Source organism: Bombus impatiens, unplaced genomic scaffold, assembly GCF_000188095.3.
Source record: "Bombus impatiens unplaced genomic scaffold, BIMP_2.2 scf_0012, whole genome shotgun sequence".
Classification (NCBI taxonomy): domain Eukaryota; kingdom Metazoa; phylum Arthropoda; class Insecta; order Hymenoptera; family Apidae; genus Bombus; species Bombus impatiens.
This window is the reverse complement of record NT_176431.1, coordinates 75,485-101,370: the sequence shown is the minus strand read 5'-3', so window position 1 is coordinate 101,370 and position 25,886 is coordinate 75,485. Positions and strand designations below refer to the sequence as shown.

Sequence of the window (25,886 nt, the reverse complement as noted above, 5' to 3'; positions counted from 1 at the left end):
TAGACTAATCTAATAGGAAATAACAGAAAATTTCGAATGCGAAAGTCGATCGTTCGCATAGCGTTCGAGCATCAACTAAAAAAAATTACGTAGGAAAAGAGACACTTCTTGCTTCATATAATCGGAAGTATATACTTTGTGGTATATTTTGTAATTCTTCTCTTAACAATATTCTACGAGGGAAAATAAGGGAAAAATATCATAAAAATATCATAGGTTCAAAAATACTTTAGTAAAAAATTACAACAAAAATGCGGAATAACAACGGACTGATTTTCCTTCCATTCAGTATAAGAACAGATTGGCGCTATTTACCTACATTAGTTCCTTTCAAAGCGTCATCTGTTCTTATAATTATTGGACTAACATACATAAAAACTTTAAATTATTACATTCCAAATTGATTTCTTTCAATTTCCGTGAATTGTAGATCAAATTCTTTGATATTAATTTCTCATGTGTATTAACTTTTATCTGGTAAACCTTTTCTTTTAATGTTGTTAAAAATCCAGTGACGTGATGTTTGGTGATTTTGAAAGCCAATGAATTGATTCTCCTCGATTTATCTATGATTAAAGATAATTCTCATTTAATTATTATCATTATTTTGTATTTCTGAAATAACATTTTTGTAAAGTATTATTATATTGTGTTATTGTATTGTATTATTGTATGATATTTTTCTCTTACCTTCAGTTTTTTCTCGTAGAATATGCTGGCACAGCTTTGTGGGAAAGACATTTTGTATGAAAAAAACTAACTATTAAGATCCCTACACACTTTCAAACGTGCCGCGATGCACGCAGCGACACTTAGATTTCAAGAAATCTGCATCGGTTTCGATTTATCTCCACATTACCGAATGTTCTCAGTTTATGATGCGACACCAACGCAGAAATACATATGTTGAAATGTTTGGTTATTTTTCAATTCCAGTATCAATATTAATATAATAGAAGGTATGTTCACAATAAAAAAAATAATAATTTAAGGCTTAAAAGAAATGGGCAAAAACATGGTTAATTGATAGAAACAGATTTTCCAATTCCGTGTTATTAAAAGAATTAAAAACGAATGAACTGAGTGATCTATTAGAAAAAGTACGCCTAAAGATTGAAAAACAAAATAAAACGATGGGAGTCTGCTTTACATTATATTTGTTATCGGTGCCGCCCTCTACACATTGAAACTTGCACCTCAATCGGATACTAACGCAGGATTCTGATTTCTGTATCGATAAAAGCTGTTTCTGATGCCGATTCTCCGATACCGAACTACATTACAAGATGTATCATGAAACCTAGGTGTCGAAGCATGTCACAATATGTTTCAATGTGCATAGAGGCCTTTATATGACGTTAGTGTCTATTTATATTTGTTTGTGGCCATATTGGCGAAACATAAAGGAACGAGTAAACACTAATTTTATTGTTAAATTATTTTACTTATTTGAAAATCACAATCATCAGATGTTCGTTTGGTAGACGAGAGCATCGCAGCAGGTGGAGTCCACCACCTCCTTCTTAACTATACTTGTGTTACTTGCGTCACTGTGTGGTTTGTGCCTGTATTTCCATTATTTTCTATACAAATCTGTTTTGCAGTGCTTCTGGGGATTTTACAGTTTTTGCAGAAAAGTTCGTTAAACGTTTTCCTGAATTGTCTACTCATCGTGCAATATAGTATGAAGTTGATAGCTGAGTTTACAAGCGTTAACATATCTATAACATCACCTGAAAATTGACAAATTCTTCTGTTAATATTTCTTACAATATTAGTAAATACTTATATATATATATATATATATATATATATATATATATATATATTATATATCTTATATTACAAAAAATATTTTTCACGTTTTTTATACGATGTGTCCGTTTTATCTGAAAACATGTACAATTCATTAAATTTTAGTTGCTTGAAATTTATGTTTCTCGCTTTGGTCTACTTTGAGCCAATAAAACTAGTAGAAACAGAATATCGTTGTCAATATTATTTGTTTCTGATTGTTCGTGTCTCCACTGTTTAGACAGGCTACAGGTTACAGAATATGGACTTATACCATTTTCAAAATAAATCATTATACAATTCCATTTTTTTAATAGAAATTTCATTGTTGATTGAAACAAACGAATGTTTTAAGATTTAAATTATAAATTGTTTATAAATAAAAAGATCACGTTAAAGTATGTGTTTGTCGTTTTCTTAACTTGATCAAAACATGGACTTTCATGACTTTCAAAATGAATGATCTATGTTGTTACTGATACATTATGAGTCAGTATTTTATTAATTTTAATGGAACGTTATTATTAATGAAAATTTATTTATATTGTAAATAAATTGTGATAATCGTGAATATTGATAATCGTGAATCCCTTAATAAAGCTGTCAAAATGTTTCACTTTCATTTGTTTTCCTGTTGAAGGTTATCTAGTGAATATTTCACGCGCTTTTACATTTTTCCTAACTGTATGGCGCTGTTAGTGCTGATCAATGGTCTATACTCCTTTGTGTCAAAGTGACGATAACTCTCTTTCATAGAGGTAGAAAATCAATTTTTGTGTAAAAAATTCGTTTTCTCTCTTCGACTATATATTATTTTGCTATTCTATCAGACATAATGTTGATAAGAAAATTAATTACTAAGAAATTCCAGGTAATCGTCAAGAAAATATCCGAGTTAATTACGAAGTTAATTACTAAGAAAGTATTAAACAAACGTAGAGTAATGAATATTGCAAATTTATTCTCTGAATATTATAATTTGATAATATTGTATTCAATATCGTGAATGGTCTTCATTCGGTGAATAATAAATAATAATATTAAATTGTCCAAATGTTTCTTTTGTTTTATAAGGATATAATAGATGCTCAACATTTTTTGTTTCATATTATTTTATTGAATGTATGATTTTATTTTATGTATGATCCATTTTGTTCTATTGGAACAATAAAATTATACAATATAATTCAATAAAACAATATGCAACAAAAAATGTTGTACATTCATTGTTTCCCTATAAAACGAAGGAAACTTTTGGGGCAACCTAATAATTAGTCCAATTCATAGAAATAAATTTTGTACTAATTTAAGCAGAATAACATATGTTTAATTTGTTAGTGTAAAACTTAAATTCTTCTTACCATGCAAGTAATTAAAATGATTTTCGTATTTTAATTATTTCGTATTTTAATCATTCGTTGGTGAAAATAAATCTTCCTTATAGAAATAATTTTTAATCTATACATAGTATAGTACTTTCATAAAAATAACTTCTCATGTATCTATACTGGGTGTGAAAAGTAAAAAGTATTCGCACACTCTCTAGAACGGAATAACTTTGTTTAAGATTTCATCAAACGACTTAAGTTTTTTTCGAAGTCAGTAAAAAATTTTTCAACAAAATTGCGATTGGTCGAAGCGGCGAAGGGCACAGTAAAAGTCACTTTTTACAACACCTTTCTATCTGATCCTGAAACGAAAGTTTGAAAAGGACATTTTATGGATTTATGTAAGTCATATGTATCTTGAAAATTTCATCGAAAAGTCTTTACATTTATTACGGTAATAAACTGTATATGTATAACAGACATAAATCTGCGAAACGTACTTTTTAAATTTTCATGCTACAGGTTCGGAACCAAATGTTGTGAAATGTCATCTTCGCCATTTTTATCGCCACTCCGACCAATCGCAATTTCTCAACATTTTTTTTGCGTGCCATCTAGTAAGCTAATTCTTCTAAATTACCAACTTCTCAAAGCAGCTCAAATCCAGCTTTGTTCCAACGTTACAAAAGATATTCTATTTTAAATATGTATTAAATATGTATATATATATACATATATATATGTACAAATAATTTTCTAATAGCTTTTGCGGATTGAAAATTACTGCATAATTCATTTGATTATGTCTTTTTTATAATTCTTCTGGAGGTCGTTTTAAATTACTTTCTTTATATAATACGATATAAAGTGTGCTCTCAAAACATTTATTAATTAGAATCGTAGATAATACAATAAAGTATCTAGAATTTCATAATAATACTATCATAAGGCGTATCAAATACATCCAACATTTTAAAGGATCGTATTTCTTTCAATTATACCTACAGATATTAAATTATAGTATTAATTATATATACGCTTTTGAAGTAAAATACAACTTCCAGGATTCATTTCACTATGTTTATCTCTTTGAACACGTATTCAAATATTACTACAGATAATCGCATAAAAATATATAAAATTAATTATTGCATGATTTAATTAATTATATTTTCTTTATAATTCTTTTTGACGTCGTCTGAAAGCATTTTTTTAAAAATAATATGACATAATAGGTGCACGACATTTTTTGTTTTATATTATTTTGTTGAATTATGCATGATCCATTTAGTTGTATTATTACAAAATGGATTGTTTCTAACCTCAAAATGATTTTATAAGGAAATAATAGATGCGCAACATTTTTTGTTTTACGTTATTTTATTGAATTATATATTTTATAGTAATGGAAGAATATCATACACAATTCAAAAAATAATAATACAACAAAAAATGTTGTGCATCTATTATTCCTTGTATTTCCATGTACTTTGTAGTAATAGAACCTGGTAGGTAGGTATTTCAGTTTTTTATCCTGAATAAATTATGTGCGCAAAATATTATTTGTTATTATAGTCGATAAAGCATATACTTTTTTGCACTTCTCCAATTTATGCATTGGTTTCACTGTTGTACATTTAAATTAACCTGTTAACTGCGGAGTTTAGTTTCAAAAATGAGGTGCGTAGTTAAAATGAAATTTTATTGGAAATAAAAACCAGCGCAGGGCAAATGCTGCTATTATAAATTTCACGAAGTAAATAAAACAAAACGATGAAGGATTACATTTTTATTCGATAAAAAATTAGCAATTCATTGTTGAAAAAGGTATTTTTATTAAAAACTTAGAAACTGCCAAGAAATAATAAAATAAATCACTCAAAACGATTCTGGGAATAGCCGATATACGTAGGAAAATACACAAATGGGGATGCATTGGGGAAAATAATCAACTGAATTTATAAAAATCAACACACTATACGAAACATAACCGATATACCAAAGAAAATAATAAAAAAATTAAATTTTTTTTATAAAATACATAATAGTTTTACTGGAAGTATAAAGGAAACATAAAACTAAATATTATTTATATTACCTTTTACTAAAATTTCGAGTTTTTATAGTAAAAGGTAATCTTTTATTTTACACGACGAGTATATACATCATCCGCACTGAAATAAAGTTTTGCTTTGATGTATACATCCATCGAACGCAGTTATAACTGGTTAACTATCTTATAATTAAATGACTATAGTTTACTTAATGTGAAAGCAATTAAGATGTTTTAATGTTTCTTTAACACTTTCCATGTTTGTCAGCCATCTTGGTTGGTAGACTTACGGTGACAGTATGGTGCAGATTAACTATGGGCATAATCACTTTACTGACCGTTAGCGGTTCAACAGCATACGCACGTCCGACCGGCAACTCAGGTGCAGATTCTCCCTGTCGCTGGCTCTGTTTCGGTTTAGACTCTCCAATACCTTTCTTTTTGTCCATCGCGAACGGCATGTTTTTCAAATTGGTATAAAACTGTGGGAGCTTACAAAGCAACGCAACTGACGCAACTGAGTAAAGTATCTTAGTACTAAATAACAAATTATTGCAGAAGTAATGAGAAAGATTGTCAGCGACAAAAAGTTAATTAATAGGCTATCAGTCGGTAAGCATCGGCGACAAGAAGCCGATTAATAGACTATCAGTCGGTAAACGTTGGCGACAAAAACCGATTAATCGGCTATCGGTCGGTAAAGTGTTAAGTGAAAATGTTATTAGATCTCATCCTAGTGGCAATAAAAGACTACAATGTCAACAAGAATTGTTTTATTATAAAATACCTATCAATGAACTTTTTCTGACATTTTAATAATAAACTAGGAACTTTTTTCAACAAATCAAAGATAATTTATAATCTGTCTATCTACTCGCCAGACACGAATTCCCTGGAGTGTACCATTCGAGGGATTCTCGAGGCGGTGGTTTGCTTTAAGCCGTACAAATCGCTGGAGTCGCTAAAGCGTCATTTGATGAAGATATGGAAGCAAATTGATCAAAGTACGGTGCGTGCCTCTATAGATCAATGGAACGTCTCAGGGCTTGCAGCGACGCAAACGAAGGAATTTTCAAAAACAATTTCATCTAACTAACATTCTATGGTATTCTGATTGTTATTATGTGTTTTCTCATTTTTCTTTGATAAGATTTAGATATAAACAACTCTATCGCGACGTTGCCAAATTTGCAGTTTTTACGTACCCTGTATATACGTGCCATTCAAAGTTCTGAATATTTCCACTCGTATAATCGTTACACAGTGACGAGGAAGATTTAACTTATCACGAAGAACAAATTCTCAAGATTATACAGGATGTCTGGTAAGTGGTAGTACAACTGATGATTCCGCTTTTTTTTTAGAAAATCAAGTTTGAACATCCTTTCGATACACGTGCACTCAGACGAGTCTCAATTCAGCGAAGAGTGTTTGTTCTTGGAGGCAATAACGAAGATCATCGGATCACCAGTCCATAGAAATTTAATTAAAAGAGCACAATTACGTGTGCAAAAGGATGCACATCATCTTCATCAGTTTTTGAATGAATAAAATAAATAAAATAAATAAAATTGCTGATGATTAAGCACTTTCTTTTATTCTGTGCTCTCGTCATTCAGATCATCTGGAATTGCCAACTATCGGTAAGAAAGTTTACCCATACGAACTTAAACGACAAAATTTTATTCTTTCTTTCCAATCTATTTTTTCACATAGAATCGACGCCTGTCAATAACCAGACACCCTGTATAAGAAAATATTCGCGTACTTGGGTTTTTAACTTGAACTGGATAAACATAAATTACTTTGGAATTTGCTATATAATGTTACATATGAAATTTTATAATTAATCGTATCTGAATTTGTAATTAGACTGTAAAATTGCAGGTAAAATAGAGCATACTGGTCGTTGAGAAATTGATAGTTACTAAAGTTATATTGGATATCTAGTTTGCCAGATGTGCAATCAATATCTGCGTTCATATATACTTACACAGCTACTAAAGATAAACAATTAATTTAATGAGAAATTACCATCGTTACAATATGGAAATTACATCCTCTTTATCGAATATTTTAACATCCAATACGAAAGTACTTTCCTGGCCAAATTGTTTCTCATTCTGGCAATAGAAAGCTTTGTCGCTGTGACAGGTAAAAATCGTCAAAATAAATAAATGTAAAATGCTCTGCAAATTTGACTAAAAAATAAAGCTAAATTTTATAGTGAAGCTAGAAAATAAAGCCAATAGAGTTAAATTCCAAAATGTTTATCCACGATTGTACAGTCAGAGGATTCAACTTCCAGTCAGACTTTCTGTTGATCTTTTATTTAGAGCGATAGAAAATAAATATTCCATGAGTTTTGGCATACTGACCTAACATCAAGTAGCAAGTGGAGAAGAATCCTGGACCGAGAAGCACGCTGAAAAGTCCGAGTATTCCCTGTGGCAATTCTGTGAGTAGAAAGAGCAGCAAGACTGCTAGCAGCATCATCGTAGTTCTATCTGTTTGTCGCTCTTTGTCCCCTCTTCGGCAACTTTTCTTTTTTTCCAGCTGTTGTTCTTGAATATTGGTTAACTTTCGCCTCCTTCGCTTTGCTTCCAATAGAACTTGCAGAAGCTTTAAGCTGACGACCGTTAGGACGAGACAAGGCAGAAGTTTTATTACCACGCTATAAATCCAGAAATTTAGTTCCTTCAAAATGTCATGATTTTCTGCCATTTCCGTCAGTCGAACAAAGTAAAGGGTAGTGTTTGTTGTATTTCCTATTGAGAAATATAAAAACATTTTTCGTTGATCGAACCAAGTAAATGCAGCAGTATATATATCGATTTAAATGTTGAAAGTGATTATGATATACATTTTAATGGCTACGATAAATTTTAAAATATCTCACATTTTCGTCCCTCATTAGTAGGCTGCGGATTTTTATGCATTTATGCGAAATACGAAGACACAAAACTATACAAAATGCGTATAATATACAAAACTACATGGAGCAGCCGAGATAGGTAGAGTTACAGTTTTTAATAGGAAAACCAAATTTCTGTTTAAATTCTGCTTCGTCAGTTTTGTTTATCTATAATCTCGTACGCAAAAGGAAAAAGTGACTGACACGCTCATTAACGCCCACGTTAAACTCCTGTATTTAGAAACGTGAAACCTGAACAGTATATTCCTTTTATGACGTAGGCATAGTATTTTTGGAAATACGAACCCTAAAAGGCTAAAAGGAGATGACATTTCTTTTTTTAATGTGATATCCATATTTCACGCGTGGTTTCAGTTGAGAACACGAATTTCGACGTATCGCGTTAAAAATAAACAAACACGTCTTTCAGCGTTTTTCGAAATACATACAGGGTGGACAATATACGCGTAACTGAGTCATTTAAAAGTCCCGCCATTCTGGGACGACGCGATATCTTTCAGCGATTGTTCTATGAATATGAATTGAAAAAAAGAAAATTGTTTGAACACTTTGTCGAAGTAATTCTTTATCGAAGTAAAGTCGATAACCATGACCTTGACAATATCATCCGATTTAACTGCACTAGACATCTTCTTATGAGATTTCTTTAGAAATAAAGTGTATGCCAATAGACCAAATACAATGGAGCCGCTAACAGACGCTTTTCGAGAAAAGATAGCGGACATAGCTTTCGAAACGTGATATGTAATACGATATGAAAATACGATTGATCGTATTTGTTGTAATTGATCGACTTCGTACAGCGTCTGGAAGCGGACATTTTTCTGATGTTGTGTTCCATACATAATTCTCAAGTATTATTAAATGACTTGTATTGAAAAGACTGTTGATTTTTTATTCTGTTTAAACATAATTGACAATTGTAAATTGTTCACCGTGTATGTGTATCTTTTTTTGTCAGTATCCCAGAGTGTTTACAATTTGTTCCAGAAGGATATTCGGTATGTCATAACAGGATAGAAGCATGTTCAACGAACACGCCTGCACCTTTGGATGACGTTTGTACAAAATTACGTTTACGCGTAAGTATGTTTCACTGATAATTTTTTTTCAATAACAATGAAAATCAGTCAGCTAGGGCAGAGTCGTGTAGTACCTAAGTCATTTGTTACGTCTTAGGCTAGAGTGAGTAAAGAAAAAATTTCAAAAATGATTTTACAGCATAAATAGAGCTTAGCGAAAGAAAAGAAATTAATTTTGTGAAATTCAATGATAATAATTGAAATTTTGCACAAATGAAAATGTTGTAATTTGTGGGAAACGAAAAATTGTCGTCCAGTACCGACCGATTATTCGATTAGTAGATGTTCCAGCCTGAATGATTAATAACGTTAAAAAAATGAGATTTAGAGGTTAGAATACACGTTTTTATTCAAATTGTATTCTTACATATAGCGTGTCTGGCTTATCTCGAAACGCATAAATATCTGGAAGAACATGAATCGTATGAAAAAATGTTTCGGACAGAAAATCCATAGCATGGGGGAGCACGTACTGTACTCTTGTGTATTTGACCTTGCGGTGACCTCCTGTGAAAAACATATTACAGTTTTTAGGTGAACACCTCCGTTTGGTATTACAACATTTTCTTGTACTTGACATTCTGACGTTTTTAAAACGCTACGAAGTCGTATCTTTTGCACTATCCGCTATCAACTTAAAAAACAAATTCGGCGGAGCAATACGAGGAATCGCCTAACCTAAAAACGATTGCTCGAAACTGACTGGTTGTTTTGAAAAATTAGAAAACTGCGACCTTGCGTTTCGGCAACGCCATTTCAGTAGCAGCGTTATGAAAAGCGCCTTTACGTATCCCTGTAATGTACATTGAGTAGCGCTAGTATCGGCGAATAAGATCGAATTTCAAAGTTTACATCTCGGTAGCGAATGATGCAAAAGACACGAGTTTGTAGTGTTTTGAGAATATCTGAACGTCGAACGTAAGAATGTGTAATAAAAAATGAAATAAAAAATAAGTAATATGAAAAATATGAAATAAAAAATTTTAACCTGACCTTCCCAGGATGATTCGAGATCACTACCAAGGTCAAGTACGCAAGAACATAGTACATTCTTGTCGATATTGCGCAATTTTTTGTGTCATTTATGTTTCTCAAAATATTTGTCTGATTCAAGATAAACCGGACACATTGTATGTCACAAGGAAAATAATTAATATTCTTGTGATGTGTGCACTAGACATGTGACCAGTCATAGCGTTCGTCATTTTTGGGATACTGAAAGCCTCAGTAGCCTGCCCTGAGTCATTTTATTTCCGACGATTAGCTTCAAAGCCGCATGCACACTCCGCTCTGGCCATTTTTCTTTTTTCTTTTTTGGAATTTTAGACATTTTCTGCATGTAACGGTACAAGAAAGAAAAAACGAACATCTTCTAATTTAATTCCACTTGTCAACAGATTGAACTTCCAGATAAAAAGAATGTGGTCCGTACTGGGCGACATCTGATCGGTCGGTAATGGACGACGGTTAAACGTTTGGTATTTCGCTACAAACACGTGAAAATGTTTTTAATTGTAACGTATTAGGTTAGCCCAAAAGTCTCCTTCGTTTTATAAAGAAATAAAATACTCACATTTTTTGTTTGAATGCAAAACGATAGCCAAAGGATGACTGAAGATAAAGACGACAACATTTGGCACATTAAGTTTCACGTTTGAATAAATATTATCAGATAAAGCAGCTGCGTGCAGATAGCGAAAGACACTTTTGGGACAACCTAATATATAATATACAAATAAGATTGCAGAACTATTTTATGGCTCGTAATTACACTCTGTTAGTATACATATGGTATACACAGTGGAAAAAGACCATTTACTTACCTGGACAATAAAATATCAGTTTTAGAAAATAACTTCTAACATTGGGAATTCAATTTATACAGGTAACGTGTCAGAACAGCGAAACGATGAAATAAGCGTTAGAGCTACGAAACATGTTACACAGAATTGTTATATCCATCTGTTCGTTCAAATAAAGTGCTAATATCTTGTGAAAAATGTCAGAAATAATTTTAGTCGATATTACATAGCAGTCGGTACTGCAGGACTCTGTCCTAGACATATATAATATATTGTTCATCCTGGATATATCTCATAGCTCACGTAGGAGTGAAAAACGGGTACGTTTTTTTCTCCGATGATAACCGTATCTCCATATCGGCTAAAGCTGTAAATTCGCCAGTCGACGAACAAACTCAGCTTATTAAAAATAAACCATCACGTGCTCGAGCGTGTTCACACAGAGGTTGATAAACATAAATCACTAGAGAAACAAATACTGCGCTAGCGAAGCTGCGGCGGACAGCTGGCAAAGATATAAATCTGCATAAAGATCTGCAATCTGATAAGAAGGAACAAAAGCAAGAAGTTGACTATTTTAATACATGTCTTAGCCACTAATACATGACGTAATAAACAGTTACGATTATAATACACATATCGTCGCGTGGTGTCGATAGTGGCGCGACTGAAGAAATGTAAACTTTAGAGGAGAGATTTCTTTTTAAATTTACAAAGAAGTCTTCGTGATTCATTTCCACAACATCATAAGACTGACTTAAAGCAAGACAGAGGTTAAGATTGATAGCGGTATAAGTGGTAATTCCTTCGTCTGACGCGAAACTGATGGAATTATAAATATACCGTTTTGCATAGTAAAAATAGAACCACGGTGTAGATTTTCTATTCAATAGAAGCAAGATTGAAATATTTTTAGCTGTGCCACTGTCAATGCCACGCAGCCATATTAGTATTCTAATAGTTTAGATACGCAGCAAACAAACTAACTTATCGACGTCGTAAAGTTCCATTTCCTTAGCCTTTTAAAATTCTAGGTAATATACCGGGCGTATGTGCTGTTTTCTATTTCTTTTCTTTCTCAATTTCTAGTTTAAGTTCGAAACTGTGATCGGAGACGATCGCAGCATCTTTGGTCAGAGCCGAATGTAACGCTACGATCGATCCCAGCCACAATGTGGTTTATCCCTTAATTACAGACTACTTGTCCCTGAGAGAAATTTGAGATCGTATTTCATTGATAAAATCTGACTGAGTTTGCAAGTTTCAGCATTTCAGTAAACCGTAGAAATCCATAATAAACAAATCGTATATATCGGTAAAGAAAATCTGTTATGTTCGATTCATTTCTCTGACATAGTAGCGATAAATTAACTTTCCGAGTGATTTAAGGAACGAATAGTTTAAACTGCGTGCTATTAAAAAAGTTTTTGATAATTCTCATTGACTCGTAATTCGTTTAATTGATTTTTAATTGACTCGGAATAATTTTTAAATAATTTCACTTATCGCTTTTGGCTTTTTATTAATTAGTTTGCTTATAAACATAAATATTATATATTTTCATGCGTTGTAATTCTGCCAAATAAAACGTACTCTGAGTATTTGAAATTACAACTGTGTTGCTTGTGTTTCTACTTTTGATTGGATTGAATTTTCGTATATTTATTTATTTATTCGTAAGCATAAATGTTTCATTCGCATTTATTGTAATTTAGCTGAGCAAATATTACGATTTTTGAAATTTATAATCGTGTCGTTTCTCTTTTTACTTTTGATTGAATTCGATCTTCGTGTATTCGATTATTTATTTGAAAATACAAATATTTCATTCCCATTTACCGTAATTCAACTGAATAAATATTATCATTTTTCAAAATTGCAATTGCGTCACTTTTATTCCTACTTTTCATTCGATTGAATGTTCATATCTTACTTCTGACAAAGCAAAACATTTTTCCGAATTTAACAGTGTTCCGGATATGCAATAAATGTTTGGAGTATTAATCATTTTTGTAAGTTGCATTCCAAAGCCAAATAGCCATTTTCGACTTCGGTTCACTTTACTGAAGAAACAAGGGAAGAAAACAACAGAGTTGAATAAAAAACAAAAATCTATGTAAAAATATTATTATTAATAAACATTATTGTAAATAAATATTATTAAAATTATTATTATTAACTTTGCACGCGATAGTTTTACAAACGCGTCTTTAACAAAATTTTTGGCAAGGAATTGAAATGAAAAATTGCACTTTTACCAACCTAAGAAATTTGTTAACGAATTAGAAGAATACTATCGAAACGAAAACGACTCGAAGGATACAGCAGGACTAATTTTAATAGTTATTGATGAATAACCTTACCTTCTGTATATTAACAATTTTATTTAAATATGCATCCAATCTTTTTTTTTTTTTTAGTTTTAATTTTCGTGATAGTAAAGAAACATAATGAATATTCAACAAGTTCGTTAAACTAAATTTTTATTACATTCTATCTTTTTTTTATCTTTGCTTCCTGACTTTCTAAATTGTTTTCGGGCACCTTTAGCTATTAGCTTATCGCTAAGCACGAAAGCGATCGTTTTACATCGCCGTATTAGTTACCATATTCGATATGCAATATCGTAATAGTAGAAAACGTTCAACATGCGAAGTATCTCAAATAAATACGTAACGTACAACGAATTATTTACATATGCGAGAATTTGTTATCAATGATAGTAAAATCTTTGATCTTTCGAAGCTCGACAGCTCTCTTCGTGCACATGCAAATTCGCTGCTAGCTACTTCGAACGAGGAAATAATAGCCCCTTTCCTTTTGTACAGATACGTAGCATCGATTCAAGCAACTTTAAATAGATCTTATACTGCCATTTATAACGCTCGTTTCGAACGTATAAGTAAAATATATAAACGTTTAAATGTGATGGGCAGAGACGTATAGTGGCTGGCTAAGTTTCTGTGCTGTAATCACTATACTGTACTATACTGTAGCTAGTCTTGACAAGAGTCAAATTTGAACGAAAGCAATTTACGGTGCGAACGATGTTCGATAAAGGGAGACAAATATGGTTTCCTTCAAATTTTATCGTAAAGATTAATCATAAATGAAAAAGATCAAGAAGCTTGTAATTTGCAGCGAACGAAAAATTGTTGGCGAACTGTGTAGTTAGTAGATTTTAAGATCTATGTATTAACTGCCAACGTGTAAATTGGTAAAAAGCATTTAAGCAGAATAGAATTTATTTTTAAACGCGTCTACGAATATCGCAAGTAAAACGATCGACACTTTCTTGGTCTGTTCGCTCTATGTGAACATAACCTATAAATCTGACGCACTGCGTTCAATCTTGGTGGAATGATTTCTTGCAAACGGCGCACTCAGCGACTTATTCATTGAAGTTCAATTTCCTCCTTGGCGAGCTATTATTTTCTTTTTCAAGCTTGCTTCCTCTCTCGGAGAGACTTTGCTTATACGAAAAGATTGAACAAAATTTGAACGCTACTGGCCGATTAAAATGTGGTGGCCACTGTACGACAAGCATATGGGGAAGGTCTCAGATTTGACGTGTAAAGTAAACAGCAAAAAACCGAGGAATTTATGTATACCTGGTAGTCTAAAAATAATGTACGTAATATGGCAAAATTATTTAATTACCGAGAAAATAAAAAGTCAGCTAAGACAAATTAGAACGTCAAACATTAAACGTCTTAGAATTCTGATAATACAGAAATAATAAGGGAATCTCGGAACGTTTTGTTTTAGCCGCTACTGTACAACTTAGTGTCCTTTAAGTGTACAGTACTTCATTTGCAGTATGTTAATTTGTATTTTTATTTACTACAAATCCTCGTTGTATTCTTATCTTCAATAAAGAGTCTTTTACGATGTTATTAATTGGAAAAATTATGAAAATGTTTTGGAATCTCTTTGCCATGAGACAGGACAATAAAGTTTCATATAAGACACTTCGCATAATTGGTTACACGATATTTTCCCATTAAGCGAAAACGAGCTGTTGAGATCAAACTTTAATAGTAGAAATTGCTCATAAACGTTAAAAAGCTTTCAATTGTAGCATATATAAACATCATTAACTTTATTAATTTATACTAATGTAAAAATCCCTTTCATAAGATTAACAACATTACTAACAAGAGTAGTAAGAAAAGAAAAAATAAAGACGTTAGAAGAATAAAATGCTTTCATGCTATCTGTTGTTTCTGTAGTATGTTTCTTCAAACGCAACGTACTGATTAAGCAACTGGTATGAATACAAATAAGGCGTTCGTGATACTACTTTTATGATCGTCTGTGAAATGGAACAAAAATCTCTTGGCCACTTTCTGGAGTAATATATTTTTAATAAGAATATTAAAATGTAACGTAAATTATGGATTTTTTGATATTGATGAAAATTCAGAAGATTTAGGCATTAAAAGACTATATACATAATAGTTACGGTATAATAGTCTGATTGGAAAGAAAAATACAATTCTACTTTGTTGATCTACAGCCACATCTTCAAAAAAAAAAAAAAAAAAAAAAATAATTAGGTTCTATGGGAATTGACATCATGAGATTATTCAACTTTTTCTGTATCATTTATTAACACAGTTAACCTTGCAAGGAATACACTTCTGGATAAAAAGATAATATCGAATGATATATAGTAGAACCTCGATTATCTGAACGCCTGTTATCCGAATTTTCTACTATCCGAACGATTATTGGAACACATTTCTCTGCAAGAATTTTTGTTAACGATCGAGCAATTTAAAGGACTGCTATTATATAGTGGCATAGGCTCGCTTAGGCATGAAATGTGTGATACTAAGAGGAGCACGAAGTAAATTAGCTACACTGAGGACACCACACAGGAAAAAGTGAAAGATTATATTATAACAGACGTAGAAGAAACTCTATATCGAATACAATACCAGGGTTCGGTAAATGTGACGACATAATAGAATGCTTTCAATATGATGAATCGTCTTCAATTGACCGTGATACTGACGTAATGTGCGCTTCGAGTAATGTATTGAAACACGAATAGAATGCTAATGACGATATTCCTCAACGTTTTCAAGTATTTGAGGCTTTAGAAATAAAGCTAAGATGGCAAGTGAGAGAAAAGAAATATAACTTTACCAAAATCTGGTAAAGAAATTCGATCATTTATATTACTATTAATATTTTTTTTTTATTTACTATTTTGTTATTAATGTTTATGTTCGTTTTCAAAATACATATGATATATGACGATGAACATCAGGAAAGTAACTGTTCCATTATTCAAAAATTTCCTTATACGAACACCTATATCCCCTATTTCGGATAATTGAGGTTCTACTGTATACATTTCGGGGATCGTTGAAATACCCGATATAGATTTCACCGACAACTATTCATCGACGCCAGATTTGACCTACACAAACTTGACCGACATCATGCATTACTCACACCAGACTTGATCCACATCATGCTTGATTGACATCAGATTGATATCAGAACTGCCAGGTATCAGACTTGATTGACATTAGAATTGACCGATACTAAACTTGATCCACATCAGACTTGACCGATACTAGACTTAACTGACATCAGACTTGACAAATAGTAGACTTGACACCAAATTTGATCATCATACTGGATTGATATCAGAACTGACCGGTACCAGACTTGATTGACATTAGAATTGAGAGATACCAAACTTGATTGACATCAGAATTGACTTGAGATATCATTGATATCACAGAATTAAGATATCACACCTGATTAACATTAAGATTGACCGATAATAGACTTGACCAATAAGAAACTTGACCGACACCAGACTCGATTGACACCAAACTTGACAAATAACAGACTTGACCGACACCAGACTTGATCCACATCAGACTTGACCGATACTAGACTTAACTGACATCAGACTTGACACCAAACTTGATCATCATACTGGATTGGTATCAAAACTGACCGGTATCAGACTTAATTGACATTAGAATTGACCGATACCAAACTTGATTGACATCAGAATTGACTGATATCACACTTGATTGACATCAGGATTGACCGATACTAGACTTAACTGACATCAGACTTGACAAATAGTAGACTTGACAGCAAACTTGATCATCATACTGGATTGATATCAGAACTGACCGGTATCATACTTGATTGACATTAGAATTGAACGATACCAAACTTGATTGACATCAGAATTGACTGATATCACACTTGATTGACATCAGGATTGACCGATAATAGACTTGACCAATAAGAAACTTGACCAATAAGGAACTTGACCAATAAGAAACTTAACCGACACCAGACTCGATTGACACCAAACTTGACAAATAACAGACTTGACCGACACCACACTTGATCCACATCAGACTTGACCGATACTAGACTTAACTGACATCAGACTTGACACCAAACTTGATCATCATACTGGATTGGTATCAAAACTGACCGGTATCAGACTTAATTGACATTAGAATTGACCGATACCAAACTTGATTGACATCAGAATTGACTGATATCACACTTGATTGACATCAGGATTGACCGATAATAGACTTGACCAATAAGAAACTTGACCAATAAGGAACTTGACCAATAAGAAACTTAACCGACACCAGACTCGATTGACACCAAACTTGACAAATAACAGACTTGACCGACACCACACTTGATCCACATCAGACTTGACCGATACTAGACTTAACTGACATCAGACTTGACACCAAACTTGATCATCATACTGGATTGGTATCAAAACTGACCGGTATCAGACTTGATTGACATTAGAATTGACCGATACCAAACTTGATTGACATCAGAATTGACAAATAGCAGACTTGACCATCATTAAATTGATCGATACTAGATTTGATTGGCATCAAAATTGACCGATAGTAGACTTGACCAACACCAGATTTGATTGACACCAGACGTGACAAGTAGCAAACTTGACAAACAGCAGATTTGAGTGACACCAGATTTGACCAATAGTAGACTTGATCGATAAGAAACTTGACCGACACCACATTTCACCGACGGTAGTTTTGGCCAACAACAACTTTGACTGGCAATTTTGACTAGCAATAACTTTGAAGGGTAACAGCTTTAACTGACTGGCAGAATTAACACAGAAAAGTAGGAGAGGATTGTTACTTGTGTAGGTTTAATGCTGCAGATAATTGATAGGATTAAACAAGTTGACCTAAACCTAATACCATGGATAAGCTGGCTAGCAATTAAATATTTTGGTTTGATTTCTATTAATTTATGGTAAGTTTGAGTGTAATTTTAACACAAATCAATATGAATTTCATGGTCTGCTTTAGGTTTGTCTTTGGTCTAGTCTTTTTAATCCGGCCACCGTAAGGCAGCCGGCCATCAATTATCCGCAGTAATAAATCTACGTGAATAAGTAAAAATCCTCTTTCATTTCCCTGTGCTAATACTGCCAGTCAGTTAAAGCTGTCGTCGGCGAAATCTGGTGTCGGTGAATAGCTGTCGGTGAAATTCCTGTCGGTGATTTCAATGGAACGCATAAATTTCATCTTTTCATGTAATAATGTAATATGCATACTGTGTACAGTTACAAATTTGGTTTCTGTAATTTGTGTCTCGACTTATTGAAACAACTCGTAGATCTATAAAAACATTAAGACGTCTACTTAGGAACGAAAATGGAGATTAAAATGTAACTGTGATTCGTAATGATGCAGCTTTTAACAAAACCTCCATTGTTTCTAATTACTGTAGTCGTTAGCAAAGAATTATTTCAGACGCTAGATTATCTTTCCTTGAGTCACTATTTCAATCCATTACCATGTACAAAACAAAGCGTTGTCTTTGTAAACATTTTGCCTTTACAAACAATTTACCTAAATCATTCTCGACAATTATTTATAAAAATATTTACAAATCTGAGGAGCTAATACGAGAGTATATTTTCGTGTGGAAAATATGCTTCAACGATCTTGTCACTACGCTATTAAAATCACCTGCTTTCAACTTTGCGCTGTTGCATATTAGATCAAGACGTTTAGTGTAATAAATTTAATTTCAAACAAATGCAACAATAATCGTTTCGTAATTATCGCTGCTCATTCAGTTCATCATGCTATTTTATACATCTGTGTGACGATGCATCTTTGCTACCATCTCTTTGTATACACGAAGATGACAATTTAGTAACCAAAATTATGGAGACGATGATACGTAAACTATATTAGTATGTAATTTTCAAATTTATTTCTCCTTTACTCCTATAATGCTTTCTTGATTTTGTTTTTTTGTAAAGAGCAGCAGATTGCGTTTATATAGCTTTTTTAAAACATTTATTATCTCTAAATATCTATAGCACACAAGGTGTCTCATTTTAACCAACCCACGCAAACATCTCCTAAATAACACCTTATTTAAAAAGTTTCCTCACGTAAAACTTGTTCTGCTTGAAGGGGAACATTTTAGGATGATCACCAGATTTGTCTAAGTGTTTCTTTAAATGGAACTATATATTTTTTCGGTACACCGTTTGATGCAATTTTCAATCCTCTACGAAAAAGGCATTAAGGTACTTGTATCTGAAAACTAGCTTAGAACTCGCTATGAACGACAAGGAAAGCATTGCGCCATCTTTCCTTCTTTTTTATACCATAAGTGTTACAAGATTAGAGTCGAAATATCTTTTAAAATAAGCATATTCCCATCCAAGTACTTGAAACTTTTCAACCCACCTGTTAGACTTTACAATCGCCGAAGAAAACGTGTATAAAGACAACAAATGGTCTGAAATTGCTTTAATGCTTTCTTAACGTCTAGGTTAATCGAATACCAGAAAAGATTATTCTTAAAAATCACAGTTGCAATTTCGTATATCATTTTTATTCCTAAATAGATATTCGACTGTTTTATCGTTTCGTCTTCTCTTCCTCGCGAATTATTTCGACAAATTAAGCGATAAATCGCAGAAATCAACCGTGATAATATATCGAAGATATTAATTTAGAAGATAATAATCATACTTCGTTCCTTCAACGTAAGAAATCACACGAATATATTGTTAAGAATCGAATGATAACATAAGTGCGCTATCTCTTTATCCGTGATTGTAAATCATGTTAATCAGACGATCCATCCTATATAAAATATCTTATTACGCGTAAATCTAATTTGAATTTTTCTTTCCAAAGCCGTTCGTATTTAAACAGCGTTGAGAAAATATTAACGATAATTAGTCGTTGATGTTTCGCCGAATAATATAATACAAATTCGTAAGTGACATGCATAAAGTGCTACTTACCGATCAAGCTTTCATTTCGAGACTTTATGCTCATTCCATTGGAATCCAAAACTTCTACTTGCTGTCTTACTTCTGTCGTGATATACACGGGTATACAAAGCACAGGACAGAAAATATAGGCGATCGAAATCGCAAAAATAGTTCTCTTGTAACTACACCACTCTCTGTTTTGTTGCGGCCTTGCTACCGCCACGTATCTCCACACAGCCAGTATCAAAGTTAAACAAATTGAAATGGTGTGACAAACCTGTGGATATTACATTGGAACTCTGTGAATTTATCTGCATTGTTGCTCCTTTTTGTTAAATCGATATTTTCCAATTACGAATCGTATGCTTATTTCCTCGATTGATTTACGTCGGAGAGAAAAATGTTTATGACAGTAACATTCGCTATAAATACCGAGCAAACTTCCACGAGTTCTACTTTTTTCCTCTCTGTTTAAATCACAGTGAAACTTTGCAGAACATTGGTTGGTTCCAATGCACGTGGTAACTGCTTTGGTTAGAAAAGTTAGGCTAAGTATTTTAAAACTAGTCTACTGCTAATGCTAGTGTTTTTACTAGTTTATTACCAACACTAGCATTTTGATACTAATATATTACCAATACTAGTAATTTTAATATCACAGTCTGATTTGAAGAAAATGAAATTAACATGAAATAAAATAAAGATAAATAATGTTGGACTGCAATTTGGTTTTTAATTAAAGAAGAAGGCGAATCCAATATATTGTATATTGGATTGATTGGTGTTCAAACATATAGGTCGATTCTCATCAAACAAAGCAAGGAAACGACGGTTCAGAAAGAATGCGATGAGCCATAAATACCAAACGATTTTATAGGTCACTAGTACGATAAACACATTGCATTATTTAACACGTATTTTCGAAATGAAATTTTAATTCCATATGACAAAATTACCTCGAACCCACGTATTCTGAAGTCAGCCTCAAGTAAGTTAAATTTCTACCAAATGTTCTAATTTTGTTTAACTATGTACGTAATACACAGACAACTGGAAAAATTTGCAACTTTCCTCTTCTTTCCTTCTCCTTCCTTCGTAATAATAAATTGTTACGTTTTGTGGAAACTTACAGTAGGAACTGCAGCATCCGAACACCTATTATTTCGAATATTACGCTATCCGAACGTTCTATTAACGGAACGATATTTCTTGCTCGCGTTCTTTACTATTACACGTATTTTCTCTAATTTCCTGTTACTTTCCTATTGTCTTAATACGAAACTAATACGCGTGTAATATATTGTGTATAGTGGGATCAACGAGAAAACGTGTTGCATCGAATATCGAAAGGAAAGGGAAAGATACTCGAATAGTTAGAAAAACGTACGGCAGTGTTGCCAAAACTACAAAAATTTACAACGTTGGTAGACCTGTAATTAATGGCGTCAAAACCAGGTGTTTCATGAAGAAGTAGAAAAACCTTAATGCACATGAAAAATAATAAAAAGTAATAAATCAGAGAAAATGGAATGCCAGTATCTACATATATATTATACGTAAAAGTTTTGGAATGTAGATAAAAATTATTATCAACGTTTTAGGTCCTTGTGTTGGAAAATAGAAGATTATAGTAAAAGTGACGATGCGGAACCTCTCTATTGAGTTGTACGGAAAGTTCGTTTCGTTTTTCAGTTTCAGGCCATACTGAAGAACGCGTTTTCTTCTTTACGTGCATCGTTTTCAATCAATGTACGCACCATTCCTTTCGATAACTTTTCGCCTTCCGTGTGGTAACTTGGTCATCCTATTGGTGTGCAAGTGCTTAGTCTTCCGAGGAAAAGAAACGTTCCAGTTTGTTTTTCCAAAGAATGATAAGTTCTTGTCGTTGAGGTAGTTTTATAACAAGCGAGACAAGCGATAGTCTGAGCGTGCAAGATCGTGAAAATATGCTACACGCGATAAAATACCCTATCCAAGTTGCGTCATCATTTTTGTCGTGTGCCGATTGACGCATTTCGTCTCGCGTTTCCTTGGTGAACCATGTTCGAATTTGTGCCAGATCAACAAGAAACAAGTCGTTCCAAAAATATTCGTTTCACATTCGACTGTTGATTAATCGACAATATTAAGTTCGACCAATTGAATTGTGGTTAAGGACCATTGTCTAAACTCAGACCCATCTCGCTAAGAAAAACGGAAGGAACTTTATGTTCGGCCTAATATTTCTAACAAATGTTTATGACGTTAGAAGCGTTAGTTTGAGCCATATACAGTAATATACTGTAATTCAACGTAGTTCAATGTATTAACAAAATTTGATGCAGTAGCGAAAAGGATATAGGATTTATAAATAATTTAAAAAACATTACACTTTTTCGTTTTATAAGGAAATTCAACATTCTTTGTTTTATATTATTTTATTGAATTATGTCTGATCATAATGATAGAAATAGAATGGAATGAAACATAGTTCAACAAAATAATATAAAATAAAAAATGTCGTGGATTATTTCCTTGCAGAGCGAAAGAAATTTCTGGGATAACCTGATATTATTGATATTGAAATATAGAATAATAATGAAAAAAAGACGCGAGTTCCATTACTCGGAACTCGAACGGTTATGCCTCCTCGTTAATTCGGATACTGCAGGTTCCACTGTATTTTATTCGACACAATCATTCTTCACTTTGAGGCTTTCAAATTTTTTAACAAATCATCGACATTTTCAGCGACGAATTTGCCTATCGGCTCATCAGACAATTCATAGAATTTCCAGGCAAAGTTATCTAAGAACCAGGAACATGAAGTGGAAATTCGTACTCTTAAAGAGAAAGCAGTTTTAGCTTTCGTTAGTTAATTAGTTTCTTGTTATTGTTTAATTTGAGCCGTCGTCGTTTCAAGACGCTGCTCTCCAATTTATCGATCAAAGAGCAGAAAACGATGAACGATTTCTTTTCAAATGGAAACGAAGCAAATGCCACGCTAATTTCTGAAATCTACTTGGCAGTTACCATCAGTCGACGACAAATAATAACTTCTCGTTTTCGCACGTTACGGAAATTCGTCGAACCACGTAAATTCTTCGTGCAACCTCAATCAGACTGGACCTTATTCCTACAATCAACAATCGAGCAAGCCAACTGCCATTCTTTTCAAGATAGAAAAGCTACACTGTTCCAAGCGAGGAGCCAATTTCCTCCGCTGGTTAACCACGAGCCTAACTCCATGGTTTATCATTAGATCTCGAGCACGCGGATCGCTGTACTTTACGATATATACAACAATTCGGCAAATGCGTTTTTCCTACACGATTCGAGAAACAGACGCGCGTTCTGTCGTTCGTTATGTCTACCCATCATCAATTCGCGTACCGAAGATTACCCGGCATAGTCGAACTTGCAAGCAAAAGCAACTTCTTAATGGAATCTGTTAATCTCGATGTTAATTAATTTAATCGTGTTAATTGTCCGTTACCTGTGCGAAATTCGAATGGAACAGCACAAAAATCGTCCATCCGTAGGTGAAGGTGTCCCTTCTTGATCGCCGATACAAATAGAGGTGAAACGCGTACGGAATGTAATCGATCATGACGAGCAGATCAGCCACGGCCAATCCCGTTAAAATTATATTGGTTGGTGATCGCATTTCCCGGCGAGTCAGGACAAGAATGTTTAAAATGTTGGCGATCGAACCGAAAATACAAACGAAAAGAGAAATCCAGCCGTGCAGCCGCGAGTAATAGGAATGAAACGACGATAAATCGCAAACGTAGTAGCTGGTCGATGCGTTGAAATCCATGATCGTCTGAAATACACTAGCTATTCTTTTATCTCTCTCGTCTTTTAACGGCCCTCGTCGTTGCTCGTCTGCCGGCTGGTCTTCGATAAGTAATTATCCTAATGGGATATCTTCGATGATCTTCGATGTTCGAGTGTTCTGCTCGCAACGGTAATTCCGCGTAAACGAACGTGCTTCTTCTTCCTTTCTCCAGGTACAGAAATGTTTTCCGAGGGAAATCCCTTAAATATCACGATATCGATCCTTCGAATTTCGTCCTTCGAGTTTGCCCGCAAATTAAGACGATAATGAGAAAACGAGAAAAGAAAAGCGATACATTTTTGTACGTTTTGCTAATGCTGTTTAAACCATCAGGAAGAAAGAATGAATCATTAAGATGAAATAATTAGGAACATACGTATGGACGAGTATTTCTGGTAGTTTGCGTTATTGTTAGAAACTTTCTCTCTCTGTCGTTTATTGTTCTTTATCTTTAGAACCGTGCACAGAGTTATTTGAGAATTTGTTGCACTGCTGTGCTTAGTCCTCGAAGAAATCCTCTTTGGCCTTCCTTTACGACTTCCGTTCTTTTATCCTTGAGACTTTAGAATCTGTCGGGAAATCGCCGCTTATCCTTAATGATGTTCTTCGAATCAAAGGAAAATTAAGGCTCTGTGTGCTGGTGGATTAGTCAGCGGCATATTTTGCAATTTCGATCTTCTCATAGGAATCGAATGACGGTTCGATCGAATCGAACAGTTTGCCTTTCATCTATATGGCCGTTTCTATTTTCAAATGCGATTTACCATTTCGATCGTGCGCTTTCAAGAAAGACACTGGAAAATTCCTCTCGTTTCGTACGATTGTTCTAGCGAGCACATTTAACGGATCGACAGTTTTTAATTTTTTATTTTCCCTTCTTATTAACAAAACGCAACTAAAACGCGAACAGTTAATACACTACGATTAATTTAAATTTTCATTTACGTAATTAAGTATCTTTTTTTTTTTGTTTCTCCTTTTATTTTGTAGCTGTTGTAAACGATTGAAATTTAAACCGAATGGAAGACACACAACGAGATGCAACAAGCGAGCAATTGGAGAAACGAACGACGCAACCGTGACGAAGAACGTCGGAACCGAGCGACGTCGGCCAAGCTAATGTCGCCGCGACGCTATCCCATGTTGCAGCCGCCCCGAAATTTTAACGCAGACGCAGATCATTTCCCTGTCTCTCGCTCTTTCTCCCTTCCTCTTTCATTCCGATTTTCTCTCTTTCCCTTCCACCCTTAGTCTTCTATTTATCACGCGACTCATCTACTTAATAATTCTTTGTCTTATTCTTTTCTACATTCATATATTTCCACATGGGCATATTCGTTTACGCGTGGGATAATTGCGCCAAGTTTGGAACATCTGATTTTAAGAGTGGCGGCCCAAAGATAGAAACATTCTTCTCTTTCAACGAAACTAACGTTAACACACCAGGCAGTTAATAGATATTCGTGCGTTAACCAGTAACCATCGCAGAGGACAAAGGCGGAGGAAAGAACAACTACTTTGTTCACACTATATACAGTTTTTTCATAAGAATTAATTATACTCTTTTGTTAGTTCGTTTTGTTTCGCCTTGGCCTGCAAATATTCAAAACATCTTAACATTCACGAATGCATTTTAGCTTTCGCTAAAATTGCAATTTAAACAGTAAATTCGAACTACTTTTTACGCGTGACGAGTATACTCGTCGTAATGCAAACTAGTGCCGTTTCTTGGTGACGAGTATACTCGTCGTAACACAAAATAGCGCAGTTTCTTCGC

General features: G+C 33.5%; 1 protein-coding gene across 1 annotated transcript; it reads right to left on the bottom strand.

Moving 5' to 3' along the window:
- Nucleotides 1-1,327: 1,327 nt before the first annotated feature.
- LOC100745353 (sex peptide receptor-like) lies at nt 1,328-25,219 on the bottom strand. The gene is made up of 4 exons (XM_003484467.4): nt 23,765-25,219; nt 20,320-20,566; nt 7,554-7,943; nt 1,328-1,733 (listed from the first exon to the last, which is right to left on the bottom strand). The coding sequence occupies exons 1-4, from the start codon at nt 24,086-24,088 to the stop codon at nt 1,528-1,530; spliced, it is 1,167 nt and encodes a 388-aa protein (XP_003484515.1). The 5' UTR covers nt 24,089-25,219; the 3' UTR covers nt 1,328-1,527.
- Between the last annotated feature and the right edge of the window lie 667 nt (nt 25,220-25,886).

What these genes read in the sequence shown, in the direction of transcription:
- LOC100745353 (XM_003484467.4), bottom strand. Translation starts at nt 24,088, where the DNA reads ATGGATTTCAACGCATCGACCAGCTACTACGTTTGCGATTTATCGTCG. An exon ending in TCGAAATGAAAGCTTGATCG is followed by an intron (nt 7,944 to 20,319) that starts GTAAGTAGCACT and finishes ATTTCTCAATAG; the next exon opens with GAAATACAACAAACACTACC. An exon ending in CACTTGCTACTTGATGTTAG is followed by an intron (nt 1,734 to 7,553) that starts GTCAGTATGCCA and finishes GTCAATTTTCAG; the next exon opens with GTGATGTTATAGATATGTTA.